Source organism: Peromyscus leucopus, chromosome 11, assembly GCF_004664715.2.
Source record: "Peromyscus leucopus breed LL Stock chromosome 11, UCI_PerLeu_2.1, whole genome shotgun sequence".
Taxonomy (NCBI): Eukaryota; Metazoa; Chordata; class Mammalia; order Rodentia; family Cricetidae; genus Peromyscus; species Peromyscus leucopus.
Window position 1 is genome coordinate 20,868,064 of NC_051072.1, and position 21,455 is coordinate 20,889,518.

The following is a 21,455-nucleotide window of genomic DNA, read 5'->3' on the forward strand; positions in this document are numbered from 1 at the left end:
CCCACATTCTAAATCTTAAACATGTTAAGAATTAGATTTATCACCCCCCCACACACCCCTTAGTGTTCAGTTGTGTTAGTTGCTGTAAAATTTTAGCTTGAAGAAAGGTGATTTAGCTGAGATCAGGTTGGCCTTGAGTGGCCCATCTTAGTCTCTACTATTGCTATAACTATAGCCTCTGTGCCAGATTACAATTCAGTTTTTAACAGATTTATTTATTTCAATGTTTATTGAAGTAGACCTGTACACTGTAAGAAGCACAAACTGCAAGTGAAATTTTATATCTGGTACTCCTGTGTAACCACAGTGCTGTGGGATGGTCTGTATATCAAATCTGTTGCTCTGATTGGTCAATAAATAAAACACTGAATGGCCAGTGGCCAGGCAGGAAGTAGGTGGGACAAGGAGAGAGGAGAATTCTGGGAAGCAGAAGGCTGAGGCGGAGAGACACTGCCAGCCGCAGCCATGACCAGAAGCATGTGAAGACGCCGGTAAGCCACCAGCCACGTGGCAAGGTATAGATGTATAGAAATGGATTAATTTAAGCTATAAGAACAGTTAACAAGAAGCCTGCCATGGCCATACAGTTTGTAAGCAATGTAAGTCTCTGTGTTTACTTGGTTGGGTCTGAGTGGCTGTGGGACTGGCGGGTGACAGACCTGACTGTGGGCAAGGCAGGAAAACTCTAGCTACACCACAGTCCACACGGAGGTATTTTCAGCACCTGGCAGATCCCTCCATATTGTCCACAGTGATGTTCTCCAGGGCAACCTAGAGGTACATTGGCCTGTGCTTAGACCTTCCTGGACAAGTCCTCCCTTGTTTCATTTTTTTTTTTTGACAGTGTTGCTCTAGCTGGGCACTGCACTCAGTGTGGGAGGGCTGGGCACTTCCTTACCCTTAGTAGGTATCGGTGTGAGTCAGGACAGGGTTTGCATCACTTATTAACTTTTGTGGCTCTGTAACACGGAGACAATGGCCATGTCAACTTTGGAGTGTTACCATGATCAATATCTGTAAAATGCTTCATGTAAACCTTTGTGATACACAGCTCTGTATTCAGGGCTGGCTCCAGTAGGCAATCATCAAACACCCATCTTAAACAGTCTGCTTGTGGACTAGATTTCTTCTGTTGGACGCTGCATCCGTGTGTAGACAACTTGAAAGGGGTGAAGATTCAGTATGGCTCCCAGTTTCTGCCTATAGTTCTTAGCTCCTGTTATTCGGTGAGTCGGAACATTAAGTCCATGGTAACCTGTGGAGGAGAAAGCTGCGGAGAGAAAGAGATGCAGGGTAAGATACAGTCTCCAAGGACACACCCCGACCTTCTCCAGCGAGGCTCTGCTTACTCTCGGCCACCTCGTCATAATGCCATCATATTATGACTATACGAGGGCATTAATTCACTGATCAGAGCCCTCAGGATCCAATCTCTCCTGAAAAGGCCATCAGCTGACAGCCCAGGTCCCCAGCACATGAGCCCACAGAGGGCATTTGATATTCGAAGCCCTACTTTGCACCCCCAGAACTTCATTTTAGGAATAAGAGTTGCGCGGCTTAGGAGAGCTGCAAGATTTCCTGGACCTTCTGGAATTAAATACTGCGCCTCTGGCTGGTTTCCTCTGATTTTGGCAGCCCGAGTCACACATTAAAGGTGGAACCGGAAGATTTGTGGGCAAATGGGTCAGCACGTTGCTCTTTCTCAGGATAGCTCCTTCATTTCAGGACAGCATTTACTTAGCAAGCGCCAAGCCCCGTCATTCATGTTCCGTTTGTACCTCACTCTCTTTCGGGTCAGGCCCAGTCTCTATGGCATCTCACCGCGGCGCCATCTCCCATTTTTTTTTTAAGGAGCATCCATTTCGGGCTCCGCGGCGGTCCCTTTAAGGCCCTGGAAAGGGCCGGCTCGGCGGTTGGGCGGAAAGGCCACGCCCCCGTCACGTGTCCTTGGTGCCATTGGGCGGAGCCAGAGCCTCTAAGTCGCCGTCACTTCCGGCTCCCTGTCAGTCCGGAGCGAGCGAGCGAGCGGGCGGGCGGCTGTTGGACGGCAGGAGCGGAGCGTGAGTGCGCGGGACCCCCCTCCCGCCCGGGCCCCTCTCTCGAGGCTGCGGCCCGGCCGCCGCAGACCCTCCGCTCCCCTCGGCCGCCACGGCCACGAGAGATGGCAGCCGTGGCGGGCCTCCGCTCTCGCCCGCGCCCCCGCGCCCCGGGCCTCGCGAGGCGGCCGCGCCGGGAGCCGACCAGGGGCGGTGGGCGCGGGCGGCCGAGCGGGCGGGCGGGCGGGGAGCCGCGAGGGGTGGCCGCGCGCGCGCTGGCGCGCGTGCCCAGGACAATGTGGCGGGGCTCCGGGCGGAGGCGCGGGCGATCCGCCTTGAGGCTGCGCTCGCCGACCCCCCTCCCTCCCTCCACCCCCGACCCGGACCACCGGCTCGGGAAGGGAGGGCCTCGGGGACGGTGGCCCCGCCGGGCCTCGGGGAGGGGGGCGCGCCTCCGGCGAACATGGGCCGGGCTCCCGGGCGAGGATAAAAATGGCGCTGGCGCCAGGCCCTCCTCACCCGCACGTTCTCGGCGCCCCACGCCCCCTTCCCCAGACCGGTTGGAGCCCCAGCCCCTCGCCGCGGGCCTGGAGGAGCTTCCGGGCCGCGCGACCCCCTCTACCCCCAACTCCCCAGGCGCCCCGCGCCTTCCCACCCTCCAGGGCCCTGCGTGCTGCGATGTTGTCTCTGCTCCTCCCCCACGCAAGTCACCCCTTTAAGTTACCATTTGCTCGAATCACGAATCACTCCCCCCTACCCCGACACCCCCCCCCCCAAAAAAAAAAGCAACCTAGTAAAGCTTCATTAAAGTTACAAGTCAAAGTATAAAGAAAGGACTGGCTTTAGTTACCCTGACATTGTGTTCTTATTGGGTAGATTTAGGTTAGATAATGACGTGGTTCTTTGAAATCATTTCAGTTCCCTAGACAGCTTTTCGTGATGGAAGATAGGTAAGGCCGGCAGTTTACAGATGGAAAATGGTTTCTCTTCAGGTTAATTCTCTTTTCAAAACAGGTTTTTTTTTTTTTTTGGCCAGTTGCGTGAACAGCTAGCATGGGAAACTAACTTGATTTGGGCGACTGGGTTGTGAAATGGAGCAGCAGTAAGAGGAAAATGGATGAACCTGGTTACTGAGCCTTGCTGTTTACTCTTAATGGACTGACCAGTTGTGTTCAGAACAGTATGGTCGTGCTGGCTTGATCTGAGCGTTTTGGAGTTAATGGTCAGGGTTTGGATAGCCCACTTTTGCCTTGGCCTTATGTTCTGGAACATTGAATGCCAGTTTGGTCTAGAGAGCTGGGTTATAATTTTTTTGACGTCGGAGGGGGAATCAGAAGTCTTTTTGTGTTGTGTTTATTAGGCCTTTTAGGCCATATAGAAACTAATAGTCTTGAGATGGAGAGAGAAAAAGATACTTTGGTAATTAGCTTCTTGCCACCTGGAATAAAAATCTTGAAAAGGAGTTAGGACATGCCTTAGGATTCCTTGAAATTTGGGTTAGATTTAAGATAGTCTGCTCTTCGTTTTCTGGTTGGGCACCAAGTAAACATCAAGTGCTGGGCTGTGTCTCTCTGGTGAGTTTTGCTCTGCACATAAAGCCCTCAGATTTTACTTACTTACCAAAGTAGAAAGATGAGTGCAAAATACTGTGAACTGTGTTTAACATTGTGAACTCTGATTATTACCTGTTATTTTGATAGTGTGGCCACAAAGTGAAAATTAGTGTATACAAATAAGGTAAAAGATGAGTAATAATGGCAAGATTAATTAGGTATCACACTTTCAAGCTGTTTGTCTTATGTTGGAGCTACATTAGGTCTGATCCTAGCGTGAGTGGAATTACTTATGTACATTGCTTTTGATTTGAAAGTAATTGTTCTCAGCTGCTTTCTTACAGTCTACCCATAAACTTTATAACCCCTCTAACATCAGTTCTTAAAAAGACTCATTGACTTTGAGAAAGAGGTGAAGGAATGTGCACATGGCTTTTCTTTGTCCGAACTGGGCTCTGAGTATTTGGCTGTGCTTGTTATTTGCAATTTATACATGTGGCCAGTGTAATGTACCACAAAATGGCAGAATGAGCCATGGAACTTCTTGGGTGTTTTTTTTTTTTGTTGTTGTTGTTGTTTGCTTGTTTGATTTTTGACTGGGAGAGAGCTAAGATGAAGGTAATAAAGCACCTTGTAAATTATTCATGTAATGTATTTTTCTTTCAGAATGCCTAAATCAAAGGAACTTGTTTCTTCAAGCTCTTCAGGCAGTGATTCTGACAGCGAGGTTGAAAAAAAGGTAACTTTTTACTGTCCCAGATTTGTAGTGCATTAATTCCTCTATAATGCTGGCATTCAGTTTTGAAGTGAAAGGCGTATTGGTCTTTTTAGATAGGATTTGATTGCCTCCAACCACCTCAGGTTTCCCTGAGGACTGGGATTGTGCTACCAATGCTGGGTTCAGAACGTAAGAGGATCTGCAAGGGTATTTTTGTAAGGGTAGATGACAGATGGACTGCTTGAGTGGAGTAGGAACTTCTAAACTCATGTGCAGGCATTAAGTCAGACGTAAGAGGTTGTCTTTGTGCTGTACTTGGGGTTCAGTCTGGGGTCCCAGTGCATCCCAAGCAAGTGCTCACAGCTGAGTTATATCCCTAGCTCTGGGTTTACTTTTTATTTGCGACAGGGTCTCAATAAGTTGTCTGGGCTGACCTTGGACTCTTGTCCGCATGCCTTAGCCTCCTGAGTTGCTGTGAGCATAGGCCCAGCTCAGACTAAACAAATACTCTATTGAGCACCTTTAGTAACCTAAAGCCACAGAATTTCTTTTTAGACTCTGGAGCACTCGATTCTAATTAGGCCGAAGACACTACTTACCATTATTTAGAAATCTGTGTCATTCAGAAACCTGCTTAGTCTAGGCTGCTGAGGTGGCTCAGTGGGTAAAGGCTCTTGCCACCAAACTGACAGCCTGAGTTTGGTCCCCGTTTTTCCTCATGGTAGGAGAGGAGACCAACTATACCAAGTTTGCCCTCTGACCTCATGCACCACATACAAGCATCACAAGTGCCATACACACAAAGTAATAATAAATCAGACTCCTAAAAGTCTGCCTAATCTGTAGGTAGTAAGTCCCTAGTGGGGTGCATGACTGAAGTTTGGGATGAAGACACTAATTTTGATGGCTTTCTCAGTCATTGCTGGCCTCCCCCCCATCTTAGTTTTGGTACATTTTAAGTTTGAAAGTTACCTGCTTCTAGTAAATAGAGTCATCCAGCACAGTCAGCACAGCATGCCCCATTTTGTCAGAAAAAGCTTTCTCTGGGGTAGGTGACAGCTGCTTTGTCAACTTCATTCCACTTAATTGATCACATCAGTGAAGTGTGACGGAGCAACCCATCTTGTGGTCAAGACTTCCTTCCACACAGCTGTATCTTGATAGAAACTCATCTCTGAATAGACATTCATATCCTAGAAATTGAACAAATTGCATTCATCCTTCTTTGTTTAGTTGTTTTGTGGAAAATAGGTAATTAGCAGACCTACGGTTTGCAGATGTTTAAAGCAGCAAGCGGGGCTAGTGATGTGCAGTTGGTAGGGTGCTGGCCTAGCACTCAGAAGCGCTGTGGAAGTGGAAGCAGGAGGATCCGAAGTTCAAGGTCACCTGGGATACAGGGGGCCTGTTCTATGAATTTTTTTTAAGCAGCAGCTCCCCCTTTTTTCCTTCTTTCCTTCGTTTTTTTTTTTTTTTTTTTTTTTTTTAATTTTTTAAAGTTTTTTTTTCTTCCCCTCTCTTTTGCACTATCTAACAAAGGGGAGCTCTTTATAGAGAAATTTGGGAAAGCTGGAGCCTGTGAATGTAAAGATAGACTATATATCATTTAATTTGAAATTAGGAGGCTTCAAACACCATACCTAGCTGTACTTGAAGAAATCTTTGTAAAATTTGTATCAGTGTAACATCTAAGTATGTTTATATAACTAATTTATATTGAAGTTATTTGCTGGGCATGTACCAGTCCACAGAATTGCCTTTTGCTTGCTGAGCTGATTTTTGTAGTTTGTTTCACCTAGTACTGTTAATCCTGTAAGCATTTACATTAAATGCACCTATGTTTTTCATTTGATAGCTTATTTATGTGTATTCTTAACCTAGTTTTATCAAATTTAATAAAGTAAGTTTAGTAACATTAACATAGTAGTTTGTATTTATCCCCTAAGAAGGAGCATGTCTGCCCTCTACTGTTTGGGCTGGGAGCTTATGTGGGTTTTTTTTTTTTTAAACTGTTAGCTCATTCTATAAATGAGGATATATAAAAGGCTGCTTCTAAAATATTATGAGGTTGAGTGCTATTCTTAACATATCACTGTCTATTTTCAGTGTTCTTTGTGTTGAAGTTTTTGAGTTGCTGATTTTCTGTACCTGGCATAAAATATCATCTTCCTTTCCTAAGCATGTATCGTGCCCCACCCCCAACAGGGTCTCATTATATAGCTCTGGCAGCCTGGAGCTTGCTATGTAGACCAGGCTGGAAGCATACATTCTTGAAAACAGTTCAGATTCTTTTGGAATATACAAGGAGTTAGTAAGTATTCATATGTTAGTCATAGATATGTTGTTTTTGATTGTTTTTTTAGGCAGTCACTGTGTATAGCCTAGGCTGTCCTTGATCTTTAGTTTTTCTGCCTCAACCTCAGGGTTACAAGGCATACCACCATACTTTTTTTTTTTTTTTTTAAGGAAAGCTTTTGGTAAATTTGATTTCCAAAAGTTGATTAAAAAATTTTAGGTCACTTCCCTTCCCACTTCCAAAGAAGTATTGTATGGATTCTGGGCCACAAAATCACTGTTGTAGTGTCTGAAGTATCTTTGGGGACTCTGAGAACAGAGTTTAGAAACAATTATTAGTTATACGTGCAGACTAGATTCATAGTTGAATTTTTTCATGTACATATTTTTCTTTTTTTTTTTTTGTTTGTTTTGTTTTTTGTTTTTCAAGACAGGGTTTCTCTGTGTAGCTTTGCGCCTTTCCTGGGACTCACTTGGTAGCCCAGGCTGGCCTCAAACTCACAGAGATCCTCCTGCCTCTGCCTCCCGAGTGCTGGGATTAAAGGCGTGCGCCACCACCGCCCGGCTCATATTTTTCTTTTAATGAATCAAGAATTTTTTTTGGTTCTTTAACTCTTTAAAGGTAATGAAGTCTTTTGAGCTTGACATTTGTGTATTCTTGCCTTTTCTTTCAAGTTAAAGAGGAAAAAGCAAGTTGTTCCAGAAAAACCTGTGAAGAAGCAGAAGCCTGGTGAGACTTCTAGAGCTTTGGCATCTTCCAAGCAGAGTAGCAGCAGCAGAGATGATAACATGTTTCAGGTAAAGTTGGATTGCATTCAGTCCAGTGGAAACACCCTTGAGTGATCTGAAGAACACCAGAAATGTCTTGATCTGATAGCACATTATAGGATCTATGTGTTGTGATCCTCTTAACTAATGTTTATTTATTTTTATTTTTAAAATGATTTATTTACTTATTTATGTATTTGAGTACTCTATTGACTTTTTGCCAGAAGAGGGCATCAGATCCCACTATAGATGGTTGTGAGCCACCATGTGGTTGCTGGGAATTGAACTCAGGACCTCTAGAAGAGCAGCCCTCTCTTTAGCCCTGGACTAATGTTTATTAACAAACGAATAGGAAGTCAAGGTAAATTGTTCAATTCTGGGCTATTAGGTAAAGTCTAGAAGTCTTTAGTTTTGCTATATTTAAACAATGCAAATCTAATTGTTAGAGAAATCCAAAAGAAGATTTAGAACTGTACATTTGGGAAGCAGATTTAAGTAGGTAGGTTTGAGTATTTGGCTGGAAAGTATAAATTTGATAGTATTTGAGAGAAATGGCCTAACTTAGGCTTCATAAGAAACAGAAGGCTAGGGATATAGTTTATGTGTAAAGTGCTTGGTAGCATGTTTAGGCCTTGAGTATGAGTGTAAGCTGGAAAAAGAAAAGGTTGAATAGATAAAGTGAGAGATTTGAAAACACAGGAAGAGGCCTAGTTTGGCATCTTGAGTTTATTATGTGTTTTTAGCAACTCAGCATTTGCTTCACTGTTTAAGAATGACTTGTGAGATGAGGCATTGTAAACAAATGATGCTGTGAGATTGCTGAGGTAATTAGAGACTTTTATCTGTATTGAGAAGGAAGAGAGAGTGATGGTTACAAAGATGGCACTGAAGAGTGGACCAGAGGACAGACCCCATGATGAAGAGGTAGACCTGATAGGGTCCAGTAGCACCTGGAAGTCTTGGCTGGGAACTATTCTTGTTGGAGTCTACATATGCTTGACCAAAAAGCCATACACCAGAGAAAGCGTAAACCAAAGAGAGGAGGTGGATGACAATGTGTGAGTAGCTTTCAAATGGTCGATGAGAGAAGAGGATGCAAGTTGAGATAAAATGGTGAAAGAAAACTAAAAGTAGTGGAAGCAAGAAATAGACAGAATGTAGAATTAGTTACAGGCTTAAATCCTCTGACTTGTATGTAATTTAGGATCAAAATTTGTTTACTTGATAGAGAACATAGGTGAAGGTATGTGATGAGGAATTTAAAAAATGCTATTATTGCTTTGAGTGGATAATAAATTGGATGCTTACTGTGTTCTGTAATTCATTCAGGCTTTGCCAGGTTCTGGTAAGCCATGTGGAATGTGGTCTGTAACCTCGTGGAATTTAAGGGGACCACAGTTACATACACATGCATAGTAAAAATTACAATAAAGCCTGAGAAATAGTGGGCAGATTATTTGAGAGAGTAAGTGTGAGGACTCTCATTAAAAAGAAGTAGCCTTTAAATCTTAAGATGTGAAGGTTCAGCCAGCTGTGCAAAGTGTGTGGACAAAGGAAGCATTTTCAGGAGCAGGAAATTGAGTTAATACCTTAAAGTGGGAAAGAACTGGGGTTGTTTATGAATTGCAGAGCCTTTGTGGTGGAAGCCTGGAAAGTCTAGCTGAGTATCAGGAGTACTTGGTGAAGAGACTGAAGGGCAGATCTTACAGGGCCATTGGAATTTTACTATTAAAAGGCCTGTTAAAAATCTGAAGGGTTTTTTGAGGGGGAGTTGGGGATGGTAGCACTTTTGAGACTATTATAACATCAAACATGGCCTGGGACTCCCTATGTGGAATAGGCTGGATTTGAGTTTTTAGCAGTCCTCCTGCCTCCTTCTCAAGTGCTGAGATTATAGACATAGCTACCGTGTCCCGCTCATTTCTAGCCTTTTAACTTGGTTTGCTCTTTTACATAGGATCTTGTATTTAGGGTGGCTGTGAACTTGCTATTGTAGCTGAGTGAGGCTTTGAACTTGTGATCATCTTGCCTCTCAATCTCCCAAGGATGGGATCACAAGTGTGTGATACCACAGTTGTCTTGTCTCTCGATTTTTATCTTTCCTATTCTACTCCCTAATTTTATAAAGAAACCAGGACCCACATTTTAAAGATTTTGTTTTGTCAGATTTTTTTTGGAGGGGGGAAATGGGGTTTATTTTTAAGGGATGATTTTTCTCACTAAGGAAAAAAATTACATTGGTTCTTAAATCCTCATGTGGAAAGGTTCCTGTGAATCCTGTGGCCTAAGGCCAGTCAACAGGTGATCTTTTGAAAATGTGTTATCTAGGAGGAACCATAGTTCTTACTTTCAAATTGGCTTTCAGAGTCCCATTGATTGCACACTACTAAAGGAGACCTGCATTTTTATTAATAATAGTGGCTTGATCATTTGCATTAGGAAGATAGATAAAGGATAGGGTTTTTAAAAGAGAAAGTAGTAAGTCCGTTGTGTTTTGTTTTTATTTATTTAAGTGACTATATATTTTCTATATTTTTCATTTTTATCAAGAAAATACACATACCCACACAGATAAGCAATTAATTATTATATTAAAGATGGCTTTCTAATACTGGGTTGTGTACTAAAATGTCGTTTTGTATGATTATTTTATAATTTGTTTTTCTATTTACCCTGGGTAGACATTTGGCTTTTTTTTTTTTGAGTCTTGGGCTACTAGGAATAATATTGTGAATAATCTTTTTGTTTTTTGTTTTTTTTTTTTTTGAGACAGGGTTTCTCTGAAACAGCCCTAGCTATCCTGGAACTAGCTCTGTAGACCAGGCTGGCCTCAAATTCACAGAGATCTGCCTGCCTCTGCCTCCCAAGTCCTGGGATTAAAGGTGGGCACCACCACTGCCTGGCATGAATATTCTTAGTACAAGTCTTTATGTATACTTTTGGCTGGGAGGCGGAGGTGGGGACTGGGTAAAAACCATATTTGTTTGCTAAATCATAGATATATGTTTACTTTATAAGAAACCATTATTTTCAAGTAAGTTGTGTTGGTTTACTCTGTCATTGGCAGTATAATATCCTAGGTGCTCAGCATCTTCGATGTTTTTGGTCTTTACATTTTATTCAATTTAGTTTAAAATGTATGTATTGGGAATTTAAAGTGGTTTTATTTTGTATTGATTTTTGTGTATCTTTGATCATGTTCTTTGGCTATTTTTATGTTTTTTGAGAACAATTTTTTTTTTCCTTTTCTTGTTTTCCTATTTAAAAACAAAACTGATATACTGTGTTGTAAGGCTGTATTTTGGATATAAGCCCTTTGCTGTACCAAGTATAGTGATCTTTTATTTTTAGACTTAGGAAAAATGTAATACTTTACAAAAACAATGTGGTTTAAAAGAGTCAGGAAACAACCCAGGAGACATAATGAAATGGATTGGATGAACACAGACAGGAGAGAGGCAGGCCTATGCTGGCCAGAGCCTTTGGCAGGCATCAGGTCTCCGTCTTGGAGCCTTGTTGTCCTTTGTCTTCTGCCCCTTGTTTGTGTAGATTTTAATTCAGTTACACATTAGGGGTAAGATGATTATTGTTGCTGCTAAGTTTTGTTTCCTGTAATAGGCCTGAATTTCTCCAGTTCTGCCCATTAGATTATTATTTTTGTTTTAAAATAGTTTCTTATTTTTTGGAGTTAAAATTATTACATAGTTTTCCCTTTCCCTTTCCTCCCTCCAACCCTTCTGTTCTCCCCTGCTCTCTTTCAAATTCATGGCCTCTATTTCTTGTTCTTAAATTGTTACAGCACACATGCACACACACTCTTTCTCTTTCTTATATACCAAAATATATAAATACAATCTGCTTTGTCTGTGTAATGCTACTTGTTTGTGTATTTTCAGGGCTGGTCATTTGGTATTGGATAACTAATTGGGGTGCTCTTTGGGGAAGACCATTTCTTCCACTCTCAGCATTCCTTGGTTGCTTCTAGTTCTTTGTCTAGGGTTGTGGCCTTCTTAGCATTCATGCTTCTGCCTTAGCATGTCTGTTTGTGTCCTTGTTCAGGTCTTGTTGGGGAAGCCACATTGATGAGACTTCATGTGTATAGCATCTCTGACATTTCTAAGAGACACAATCCTACAGAAAACTTCTGTTCCTCTGGATCTTAATTTTTCTGTCTCCTCTTGCACAATGATCCCTGAGCCATAGATGCAGGAATTGTGTTGTAGAAGGATCAGTTGAACCCAAGGCCTTTTTGGGGTGAATCTGTACCCGCTACTCATGCTCATCTAGAAGACCAAATTTCCTGTGGCTGAGACTGAATTAATGCATTTTTTTTTTTTTTTTTTTTTTTTTTTTTTTTTTTAGGTATATGGTTAATCTTATTTTCTTTAAGGTAACTTGAGTTCTCTTTAAGGAAAGGCTTTAATTTTTAAGTCCTTTGTATCAATATTTTCCTGTATGATTAATGCCTGTTTTCTTTTTTCGACATCTTGCTTACCTTACAGGTACAACATTTTTGCCAGTATTTTGGTGTAGTTTAAGTTTTCTTGTTGGTTCATACAGAATTCTCTATATAATGTGAGATAAGGGTCAAGATGCTCCTTGTTCAATTCTCTTTGTTAGGTAGACTTTTGTCTTAGTCAGTGTTCTATTACTGTGAAGAGACACTATGACCACAGCAACTCTTATAAAGGAAAACATTTACTTGGGCCTGGCTTACAGTTCAGAGCTTTATTTAGTTCATTATCATCATGGCAGGAAACATGGCTGCATGCAGGCAGACATGATACTGGAGAGTAGCTGAGTGTTCTACATCTGGATCTGCAGGCAGCAGGAAGAGAGAGACACACTGGGCCTGGCTTGAGCTTCTGAAACCTTAAAGCCCACCCCCAGTGACACACTTCCTCTAACAAGGCCACATGCCCTAATCCTTTCAAATAATGCTACTCCTTCTGAGTTTATGGGGACCATTTTCATTTAAACCACAACTGATCTTCCTTTGAATACCTTGGATCTTTTCCAAATAACTTGGTGAGTTTTTAAATGTGTTTCTATTTCTGGGCTGCATTCTTACCTCTTCACCTATGTCTATCTGCTTTAGTACCACATTGTTCTTACATTTACTGAATCTGGAAAGTGAGGACACTCAAAACACATAGTTTGTGTGAAGCCAACATTCTTTTTTTTTTTTTTTTGGTTTTTCGAGACAGGGTTTCTCTGTGTAGCTTTGCGCCTTTCCTGGAACTCACTTGGTAGCCCAGGCTGGCCTCGAACTCACAGAGATTCGCCTGCCTCTGCCTCCCGAGTGCTGGGATTAAATGTTGAGCCACCACCGCCCGGCTCAACATTTTTTTTTTAAAGACAGCTTTTCACTATGTAGTGCTGGGTGGTCTGGAACTTGCTTTGTGTAAACCAAGCTAATCTTGAACATACAGAGAGCTACCTATTTCTGTCTCCTGAGCCATTTTTCTTTTTGGTTTCTATGCGATTGACTGCACTAGGCTTTAGGCATCTCATTTAAGTTGAATAAAAGAGTATTACTGTAACTCTATGACTGGTTCGTTTCACTCAGCGCAGAGCTCTAACATGTGACAGGGTTTTCTTTATAAAGGCTAAATTGTGTTCCATTACATGTGTGAATCACATTCTGTTTGTGTTTTCATCTTAGGATGAACTTTTGGGTTGCTTCTACTTAGCTGTTGTGAATAGTGCAATTAAAGACATGGATGTGCAAATATCTTTTGGGAAACCTTACTGCCAGTCTTTTGGATGTATGGTTATATACCTCTCAAGTTTCAGTCAATGATAGAACACATATACAGTGAGGGTGCTACAGGATTGGTACCACAGTGTGTATGTTGTCTCACTAAGTACATATTGATGTTCACACAGGAGACTCTTCTGAGTATGCATTCCTCAGAGTATACCCAGTCTGTTAAGTTGTACATGAGAGTTATATACCCCAAAGTGGGATTATTGGAACTTGTCATGTCTCATATTTTTGTCAAAGGACATCCATTCTATTTACTTTAGCAGTTGTGTTATTTTATTAATAATATTCATAAATTTAAAAGTGAGACTGAAGGGAGATAGCCCAGTAGGTAGAAGTGCTTGTACAAACATGAGTATCTGAGTTTGAATCCTCAGCACCCACATTAGGTACTGGATTTGTTACAGATGCCATATTCCCAGTACTAGGGGGCAGAGACAGGCAGATCCTGAGTTCTCTGTGGCCAGCCAGCTTAGCCTTACCAGTAAGAGACCCTCTCAAGGCAAGGCAGAGAATGAGATACCTGAAGTCATTTTCCTGGATGTCATAGGTCATGTGCATGTTATCCCGTATGTGGAAATTGGAGATTTGCTTTGTTTTCTTATGTCTCTTTTAAGCAGCGATTTTCTCTTGGTTATCAGTTGATTACTTATATTCAGGATTGTAAGTGGCATTATCCTGCAGCAAATTGTGAACAGCTCTCTTTATGAATTTTTTTCTTCCCTCCTTGGCTAGATTGGGAAGATGAGATACGTCAGTGTTCGGGACTTTAAAGGAAAAATTCTAATTGATATTAGAGAATATTGGATGGACTCAGAAGGTGAAATGAAACCAGGGAGAAAAGGTGAGGTTTTATTTCTTCAATTTGATGTTAATGGTGATTGCATACCTACCTTAAATTATTGTAGGGTGTGTATAGGTCAAGAATTGGACTTACTTAGTTAATCCTTTAATAATCAATTTGTAATGAAACCTAGGAAAACAACATCCTAATGTCACTTTAAATTGATTGCTAACTTACTTTAACTTTGTTTTTAATATTATATCAGTTCTGAGGCAGATTAGTTACTACTACTTGGGAAGTTGTAAAATGAGAAACGGAAAAATCCTGGGCTTAGTGTTTCCTTTGGATTTAGCTCCAACAGGTGTTCTTTAGGACAGACTCCTTCAAGTGGGTCCCTGACCTCTTACCTTTGGTGCTTCCGCCAGTTCCAAGCCTCTGAGCATGTAGGAACACTGTCAGCAAGTAGCTAGAAAACAGTTGTTGAACAACTTGTATTGAGTTACAGTTTTTTTGTGACAGAATATGGGACAGAAGCAGATGAGGGGGGAGGGTTTATTCTGGCTCAGTTTGAAGGCACGTGGCAGCTGTCACGTGGGGCCAGTCAGGAAGTGGAGAGAAGAGGGGCCTGCTGCTTGGTCTCCCTTTTATCAAGTTTGGGGCCTTAGGTGGGTGGTACCTTCCACATTCAGGGTGGGTCTTCCTCCTTCAGTTGAACCTGTCTGCAGACATCCTCCTGGACATACCACATGTGATTCTAGATTGTCAGGTTGACAGTCAGGATTAACTGTTAATTTGTCAGTCCTGCTCTAGGAGCAACACTCATGAGACCCATTGGCAAAGGCATGCACCCACAGGTAAAGGGAGCTAGTGGGAAGAGGAAGGTAATCAACAGGAGTAGCAAAGGGGACTACTAAAGAGGGGAGTGGAAGGTGAACATAACCAAAACACATTATATATGTGTACGAAATGTTATGGTGAATCTGTTTTTGGGTATGGTTATGCTGATAAACTTTTTAAAAAGATTAACCACTACACCAGCTAAATTTGGGTAGTTTTGTGCTCTAGGTTGATCTTGGGCTAATAAGGTATGATGCCTCAGTGGGTAAAAAAGGCACTGCTGCCAGGTCTGATGATCCCTAGCACCCAAGAGGTGGAAGGAGAGAAGGGATACTGCCTATACTGTTGTAAACTCTGTGGACATTAAGTAAATGACAGATTGTTAATAAAAGGAAAGAAAATGCCTCCTCCTCTAGCACTATCCTGCCTGTTGTTAAAAGTGGCACTTATTTCATTCAATTTTGGAGTTTGTTTTAAAAGCTTCCTTTTTTATGTTTGCTGTTTAATTCCTGTCTGAGTTTTCATTCAGGATTTTCCCAGGTGGCTAATGAATGCCAGATTTCATTCTTTCATTTACTGAAGGAACTCAGTTAGCTCAAAGCCTTTTCTTTTCTTTTTTCTTGGTTTTTCGAGACTGGGTTTCTCTGTAGCTTTGCACCTTTCCTGGAACTCGCTTTGGAGACCAGGCTGGCCTCGAACTCATAGAGATCCGCCTGCCTCTGCCTCCCGAGTGCTGGGATTAAAGGTGTGCGCCACCACCGCCTGGCCTGCTCAAAGCCATTTCTACATGCTGCTCATTATTATATTCTTTGCAATTTCATGGTCCCTCAGCAGTTTTCTAAAAATATTGTTTGCTTATTTGTTGGATATATTATATGTTAATATGCTAAGGTTTCATATTACTCAGTTTAATATCACCTTTTGATGTGTAAGTCTCAATTACTGATTAAGAAACTGAGCCTAGAAAATGCAGCTAGTAAAGGTGAGCCTGGGCTTTGCTTCCTGATAACATGAATCCAGAGTGTACTCAAATCTATATCTGAACTCTGCATTCTACCATGTTTCTTATGAGTCACTCTCTAGGAAGTTTCCCAAAGTGGAATGGGTGCACAGAGTCAAACACCTTGAATTTTGGTGGAAATGTGGAACAAACGTTGGAAGTGATAGGATGTAATAATGGCAGTGTCTTATGCCAAATCTGGGTCCTGACTCATAGCCTGTACATATTTGTGGAAAATCTTCAAATTATCATTAGTTCTTATTGGTCAAAACACATTATGCAGATGCACTGTTGGAAGTTAAACTGGATACAAACTTGAACCTGGGATTAACAAATGTAAGAGTTTAATATCTCAATATAGATCTCTCATAAGACCTCAATATTCTAGTATTGTGCCATTCACAATGACAGTTTTGGGGCTGGTGAAGTAGCTTAGTAATAGAGGGTGTATGTGGCATGTTTGAAGCCTGGATTCTGTTCTCAGCACTAAAAAACCCACATAAGTAAAGTGGCACTTTTGATAAAATATCTGGGAATATCAAAATCCCCAAAGCAGCTTGATTTTTCACCTTGTATTTCTTAAACTTTGTTTAGGTATTTCTTTAAACATGGAGCAATGGAGCCAACTGAAGGAACAGATCTCGGACATAGATGATGCAGTAAGAAAGCTGTAAAATCTGAGCCATATCAAACCTGTACTGTTGTAGTTGTTTTAATCTGTCTTTTTACATTGGCTTTTGTTTTCTAAATGTTGTTTTCCAAGCTGTTGTATATTTGGATTGCAGAACAATTTGTAAGGTGAATACTTTTTTTTAATGTGCATTATTAAAATGTTCTGAGTGAAGCTATAAATGTCATCTTTATTAAAGAGAATTGCATTGTGCCCTCTACCTAGTGTAAAATAAAGTCAGATCATTACAATCTTAACTGTTGTAGCCTTTTTTGATCAAAAGACTAGTTACTGTTTAAGGCCAAAAGAACAATCTTTATAGGCACATAATTGATGCGGCCTTTACATTCAGAAGGATTTGTATTGCATTGAGCTTCTTAGAGGATTGCTTTGTGAAGTGCATACTCATTCTCTTCCTTTCTAACCAAATTTGTTGAATTTTCCTTTCCACAACAATACTTTTCCTTCAGTTTTCCTAATAACTTACTATTTCATGTTCCATTTTTTGCATCACTCTTTACTTGGATATATTACGCTGGTTTGGAAAGTCAAACTGTCATTGTTAGTCTACTGTGTTAAGTCTTAGCAGATAGTCCTGTGGTAATATGGCTTGTATGAGAACTCCAAGCAAGTGTATGTCATTACTCACAGCTCTGTGTAGGTGTTGCTTAGTCTACAGCACATAGTGACTTGATGTCTGATGAGCTCACTTAGTAAACATATTCACACTGGGATGGTGTCTGTAAAGTCAGATGTTAAACTAGATTAGACTTTAGTAAAATTGTGAAATTTACTGGCCTACTATTCTAATGAAGGTGGATTATATGTGGACATGTCACTGAGCTTTACTGTCTTGGTAGGTTATGTGGACAGTTTTAAAGACTTGGCTGTTTTAATCTGGACAAGAGACTTCTAGACTTCATGCTAAAAAGTTTGATGGACACTGTTGATTGGTTTTCATTTTAACCACAATGATAGACAGGCACAGATTTCAGGGCTATTGCTCTAGTGAATAGGACAGTGTTCCTTAGGGAGAGAGTGCCTACAAAGGAACTCAGCACACTGAAGGGACCTGGCCTAGGATGAGAAAGGGATTTTCTTGAAACTAAATGGTGCACATGACATTTGGTGACAACAGTATGGCAGTGTTGGTAGAACAGTAAGTAACGAGGATGGTTTAAAGACATGTGAATTCTAACTGCCAGTACGCGCTGCCATATCAGAATTGCAGTATGTTATTACCAGGTTTGGTTCCCATTGTCTAAACATTTTATAGAATTGTCAAGGATTTAATCTAAAAATCCATCTGCCTGGCCTCATATTATTAACCTGTCCTCCCACAGATACTCTTTAGGTAACTTTTTAGTGTTGTTAGTTATTACAAATTGATAAATCTCACTTATTTCTCCTTGATAGGTACCAAAGTGTTAAAGAAATATTGTATATATACTTTACTCATTCTTGAGGGATACTCTCCTTATTTGGAACATAACATGTGCTACATTTAACATAATTAGTTTTGTAAAGTATTATTTTGCCATTTAGAGAAAGGGTAGTTAGAACATAAAACCTCAATTTTAGTGTAGTTTAGATAAAGAGGGAATAATAGGTAAATTTCCTAGGCCATGAATTCAGGAGTGTATTTCAGCCATCTGTTTTGTAGAGATGATGCTGTCATCTGTTTGTTACCTAGGCATTACTAGTTGCTTAGCAGAATAAAATCTCCATGCAGAAAGCTTTCTCTGGCATAATTTGTTAGGTTGATAGCTAAATTCATTCACTAATGTTACAGAGTAGGTAGTGTACCAGAGTTCTTGGACTTTTTCTTTATGTGTGTAGAAAAGGAGATTTAGGTTAAAAGAGTAGAGGCTAACTCAGACTGAGAGGAAAGGGCCCAGTCTATCTATTCTGTGGTCAGACTCCTATCTCCTCAGTAAGTGTCTTAGTTTCTTTTCTGTTGCTGTGACGAAGAGCCCTGTCAAAAGCAACATGAGGGACAAGGGATCACTGACTCACAGTTCCGGTTACAGACCAGTTTTCAAAGAGGCACAATGGCAGGAGCTCCAGACATCCGGACACATTGCATCCACAGTCCAGAAGCTGAGAGCAGTGAATGCATGCTCAGTTCCCTTTCCTTTTCATTTAGTCTTTGGCTTAGCCCATGAACTGGTGCAGTCCACAGTGGGCAGGTCTTTCCACCTCAAAGCAATCAATGTAATGCTCCAGACATACCTAGAGGCCCATCTTCTATATGATTCTAGATTCTGTTAAGTTGGCAATTAACACTGACTATCATAGTAAGATTTCCCCCAGGAAGAAGACTTGATATTTAAAGCATCTTATTTGTTTTGTAATGCTGAAATAATTAGTATCTACCCTCAGGTTTTGCCCTTTAATATGCTCAGTAGCAAGGCTTCCAAATGGGTTTTCCTCTTTATCTTTTAGAGTAAAGCAGCCTTTGGCCAATTTCTAGTGCCCTTGACATTTCAGTTAATCAAATCACTGAAAAAGAAAAACTATATTTTGCTTTGCCTCACAAATGCTAAAACCTTGAGAAATACTACCTCATTACCTAGTCAAGATCCTGGGATAACAATCTATTCTGCATAATATCTGAGAGACAGCAACTTAGGGAACATCATGGAGGAAAATGCATCCTGGCCTGGCTACAGAGGGAAGGAGAAGGGACTGAACATTTATGTAAGTGTTCCTGACAGGAATGTTAGCACAGTGCTTGCCATAAAAGCTTGAAAATCTTAAGAACCGTTGAGTTATATTTAGGTATCTCTTCTGAATTCTTTGTGGTTCACTTTTTATGGGAACTAATGTAGTGAAACACTAATTTTTTTTTTTTTTTAAGAAAGGTGTTTTTCCAGATAAATTGTAGTGTAAAACATGCATATAGTGAGAAGTATGTAATTCTATAATTGTGGAATGCCTGTATGCTTTGTTTGGTACATCTTCCATGGAGGTGTCAATGAACCTAATACTCCACCTGTGAATATTTTAAATGTTGAAATAAAAACAAGAAATGTACCCTGTGTGTTAGCCCATTTTCACACACCTGAAGATGGATGGGTAATTTTATCGGTTGAATGGGTTTCAGTAGCAAATAACCTTTCTGTGTGAATGCTTCAGAATCTGTGGTAGCTTTAGAGTATTAAATCTAAAGGCCTGTGGGACTTGGTGTGGGCCTATTCTTTCTACCCACTTGATCCAAGTGGGAAAAATGCAAATGCCTAGGTGTACAGAGCATCAGGTTCTTTTCATCCTGCAAGTGCTTTACAGTCTGATGCCTTGTTTTATGTCTTAGTCATTGTTTTATTGCTGTGAAGAAATACCATGACCAAGGCAACTTTTATATAAGAAAGCATTTAAATGAGACTCACTTATAGTTTCAGAGGTTTAGTCCATCTACACGGCAGGGAGCATGGTGGTACACAGCAGACGTGGTGCTGGAAAAGTAGCTGAGAGTTCTACATCCAGATCTGCCAGCAGCAGGAGAAAAGACCTCAAAGCCCACCCCTAGTGACACACTTCCTCCAAGAAGGCCACACCCAATCCTTCTCAAGTAGTGCCACTGCCTGATGACTAAGTTCAAATCTGAGCCTGTGGGAGCCATTCTCATTCAAACTACCACGGTGTGCTTACATTTTCGTTGATAAAGTCTCATCCTTGTCGAGTTGTACATTCATAGTTACATAGAGAGCTCATTTACATTTCTGCTGAAGAACTTGTATAGGGCCGGGCTGTGGAGGCGCACACCTTTAATCCCAGCACTCAGGAGGCAGAGCCAGGCGGATCTCTGTGAGTTCAAGGCCCGCCTGGGCTACCAAGTGAGTTCCAGGAAAGGCGCAAAGCTACACAGAGAAACCCTGTCTCGAAAAACCAAAAAAAAAAAAAAAAAAAAAAAAAACCAAGAAAAAAAAAAAACTTGTATAGGGATAAACTCATGGAGAACAACTTCAGACTTTTATGCCACTTTCAACCTAAAACATGGACTTAAATGTCCAGTCAGGAGGAAAAATAAGTAGTACTTGAAATTTCTGTAGTATGGATCAAAGAAGTTAATAGAATAAAAGGGATTTTACAAACATGGAATAAGTTGCATTAGATGATGTACTACATAACAGTCTATTGATGTCCATTTGGGTAAATATCTTGCCACATAGGTCTTTACCTCACCCCTCCTGCTTTACAAAAGTTCCTCAGAGTTCATATTCTCTGGAATTGCTCTTCTACTCATTTTAGTTTTGGATGAAGAGTGACCTAACGCTGCTTGTGGCTCCTCAGAGTTTGCTGCAGCCTAGGGTATGGGTCATTTTCCTCTAACAGTTAAAAAATTAAGGGGCACAGAAAAAGTTTGAATCAAGAGCAAAGTTTTATTGGTAAGCAGTATAGACCTAAAAGGTCACACCTCCTAATAGTGCCACTCCCTTTGGGGGCCATTTTCTTTCAAGCTACCCCGATAAGAAGTTCCAGGTTTAACCACCCTGTTGAAGATGGATTCAGCGTTTGACCAGGTTTTGTTTTGTTTCCTTTTGCTGGGATTAAATACTCCAACAAAAACAAAGGAGAAAGACTTTTCTTTTTTTGGCTTAGAGTTTTAGAGTCCATCATGGGGAAGGGAAGACATGGCAGCAGGTAGGGAAGGCATGGGAGCAGGAGTGGCAATCTGGTTGATCACACTGCATCCAAGGCCACAAAGCAGAGCAAGACCAGCAAGTGGGGCCATACTAAATAATGGTTTAAGTGGGGGGGAATGTAGGGTAGAAGAGGGAGTTGAGGGGAAGACAGCAACTAAGGATGTTTGAGAAAGCCATTTGCAAGTATTGCTTCCTAAATATACAAGTGTGTATATATATAAGTTTAATTGGAGCTACCCTATACAGGTTGACAAGTCCCATGCCAAGTACAGGTATGCCTTCTCTTGAGTAGGTCAGAGGTGTCCCAGAGATGGCCCCTGCACCTTCCCAATAAAGACACAGGCTATTGTTCTTGGTTGCCCATCAGAACTTGATGGTAAGGCC

General features: G+C 41.1%; 1 protein-coding gene across 1 annotated transcript; it reads left to right on the top strand.

Annotated features, from left to right (window-relative positions):
• The first annotated feature begins 1,965 nt into the window (after nucleotides 1-1,965).
• Sub1 (SUB1 regulator of transcription) lies at nucleotides 1,966-16,682 on the top strand. Its single transcript, XM_028884419.2, has 5 exons — nucleotides 1,966-2,060; nucleotides 4,256-4,328; nucleotides 7,275-7,397; nucleotides 13,870-13,978; nucleotides 16,350-16,682. Exons 2-5 carry the CDS (start codon nucleotides 4,257-4,259, stop codon nucleotides 16,427-16,429), a joined length of 384 nt encoding a protein of 127 aa, XP_028740252.1. The 5' UTR covers nucleotides 1,966-2,060; nucleotide 4,256; the 3' UTR covers nucleotides 16,430-16,682.
• Nucleotides 16,683-21,455: the final 4,773 nt, after the last annotated feature.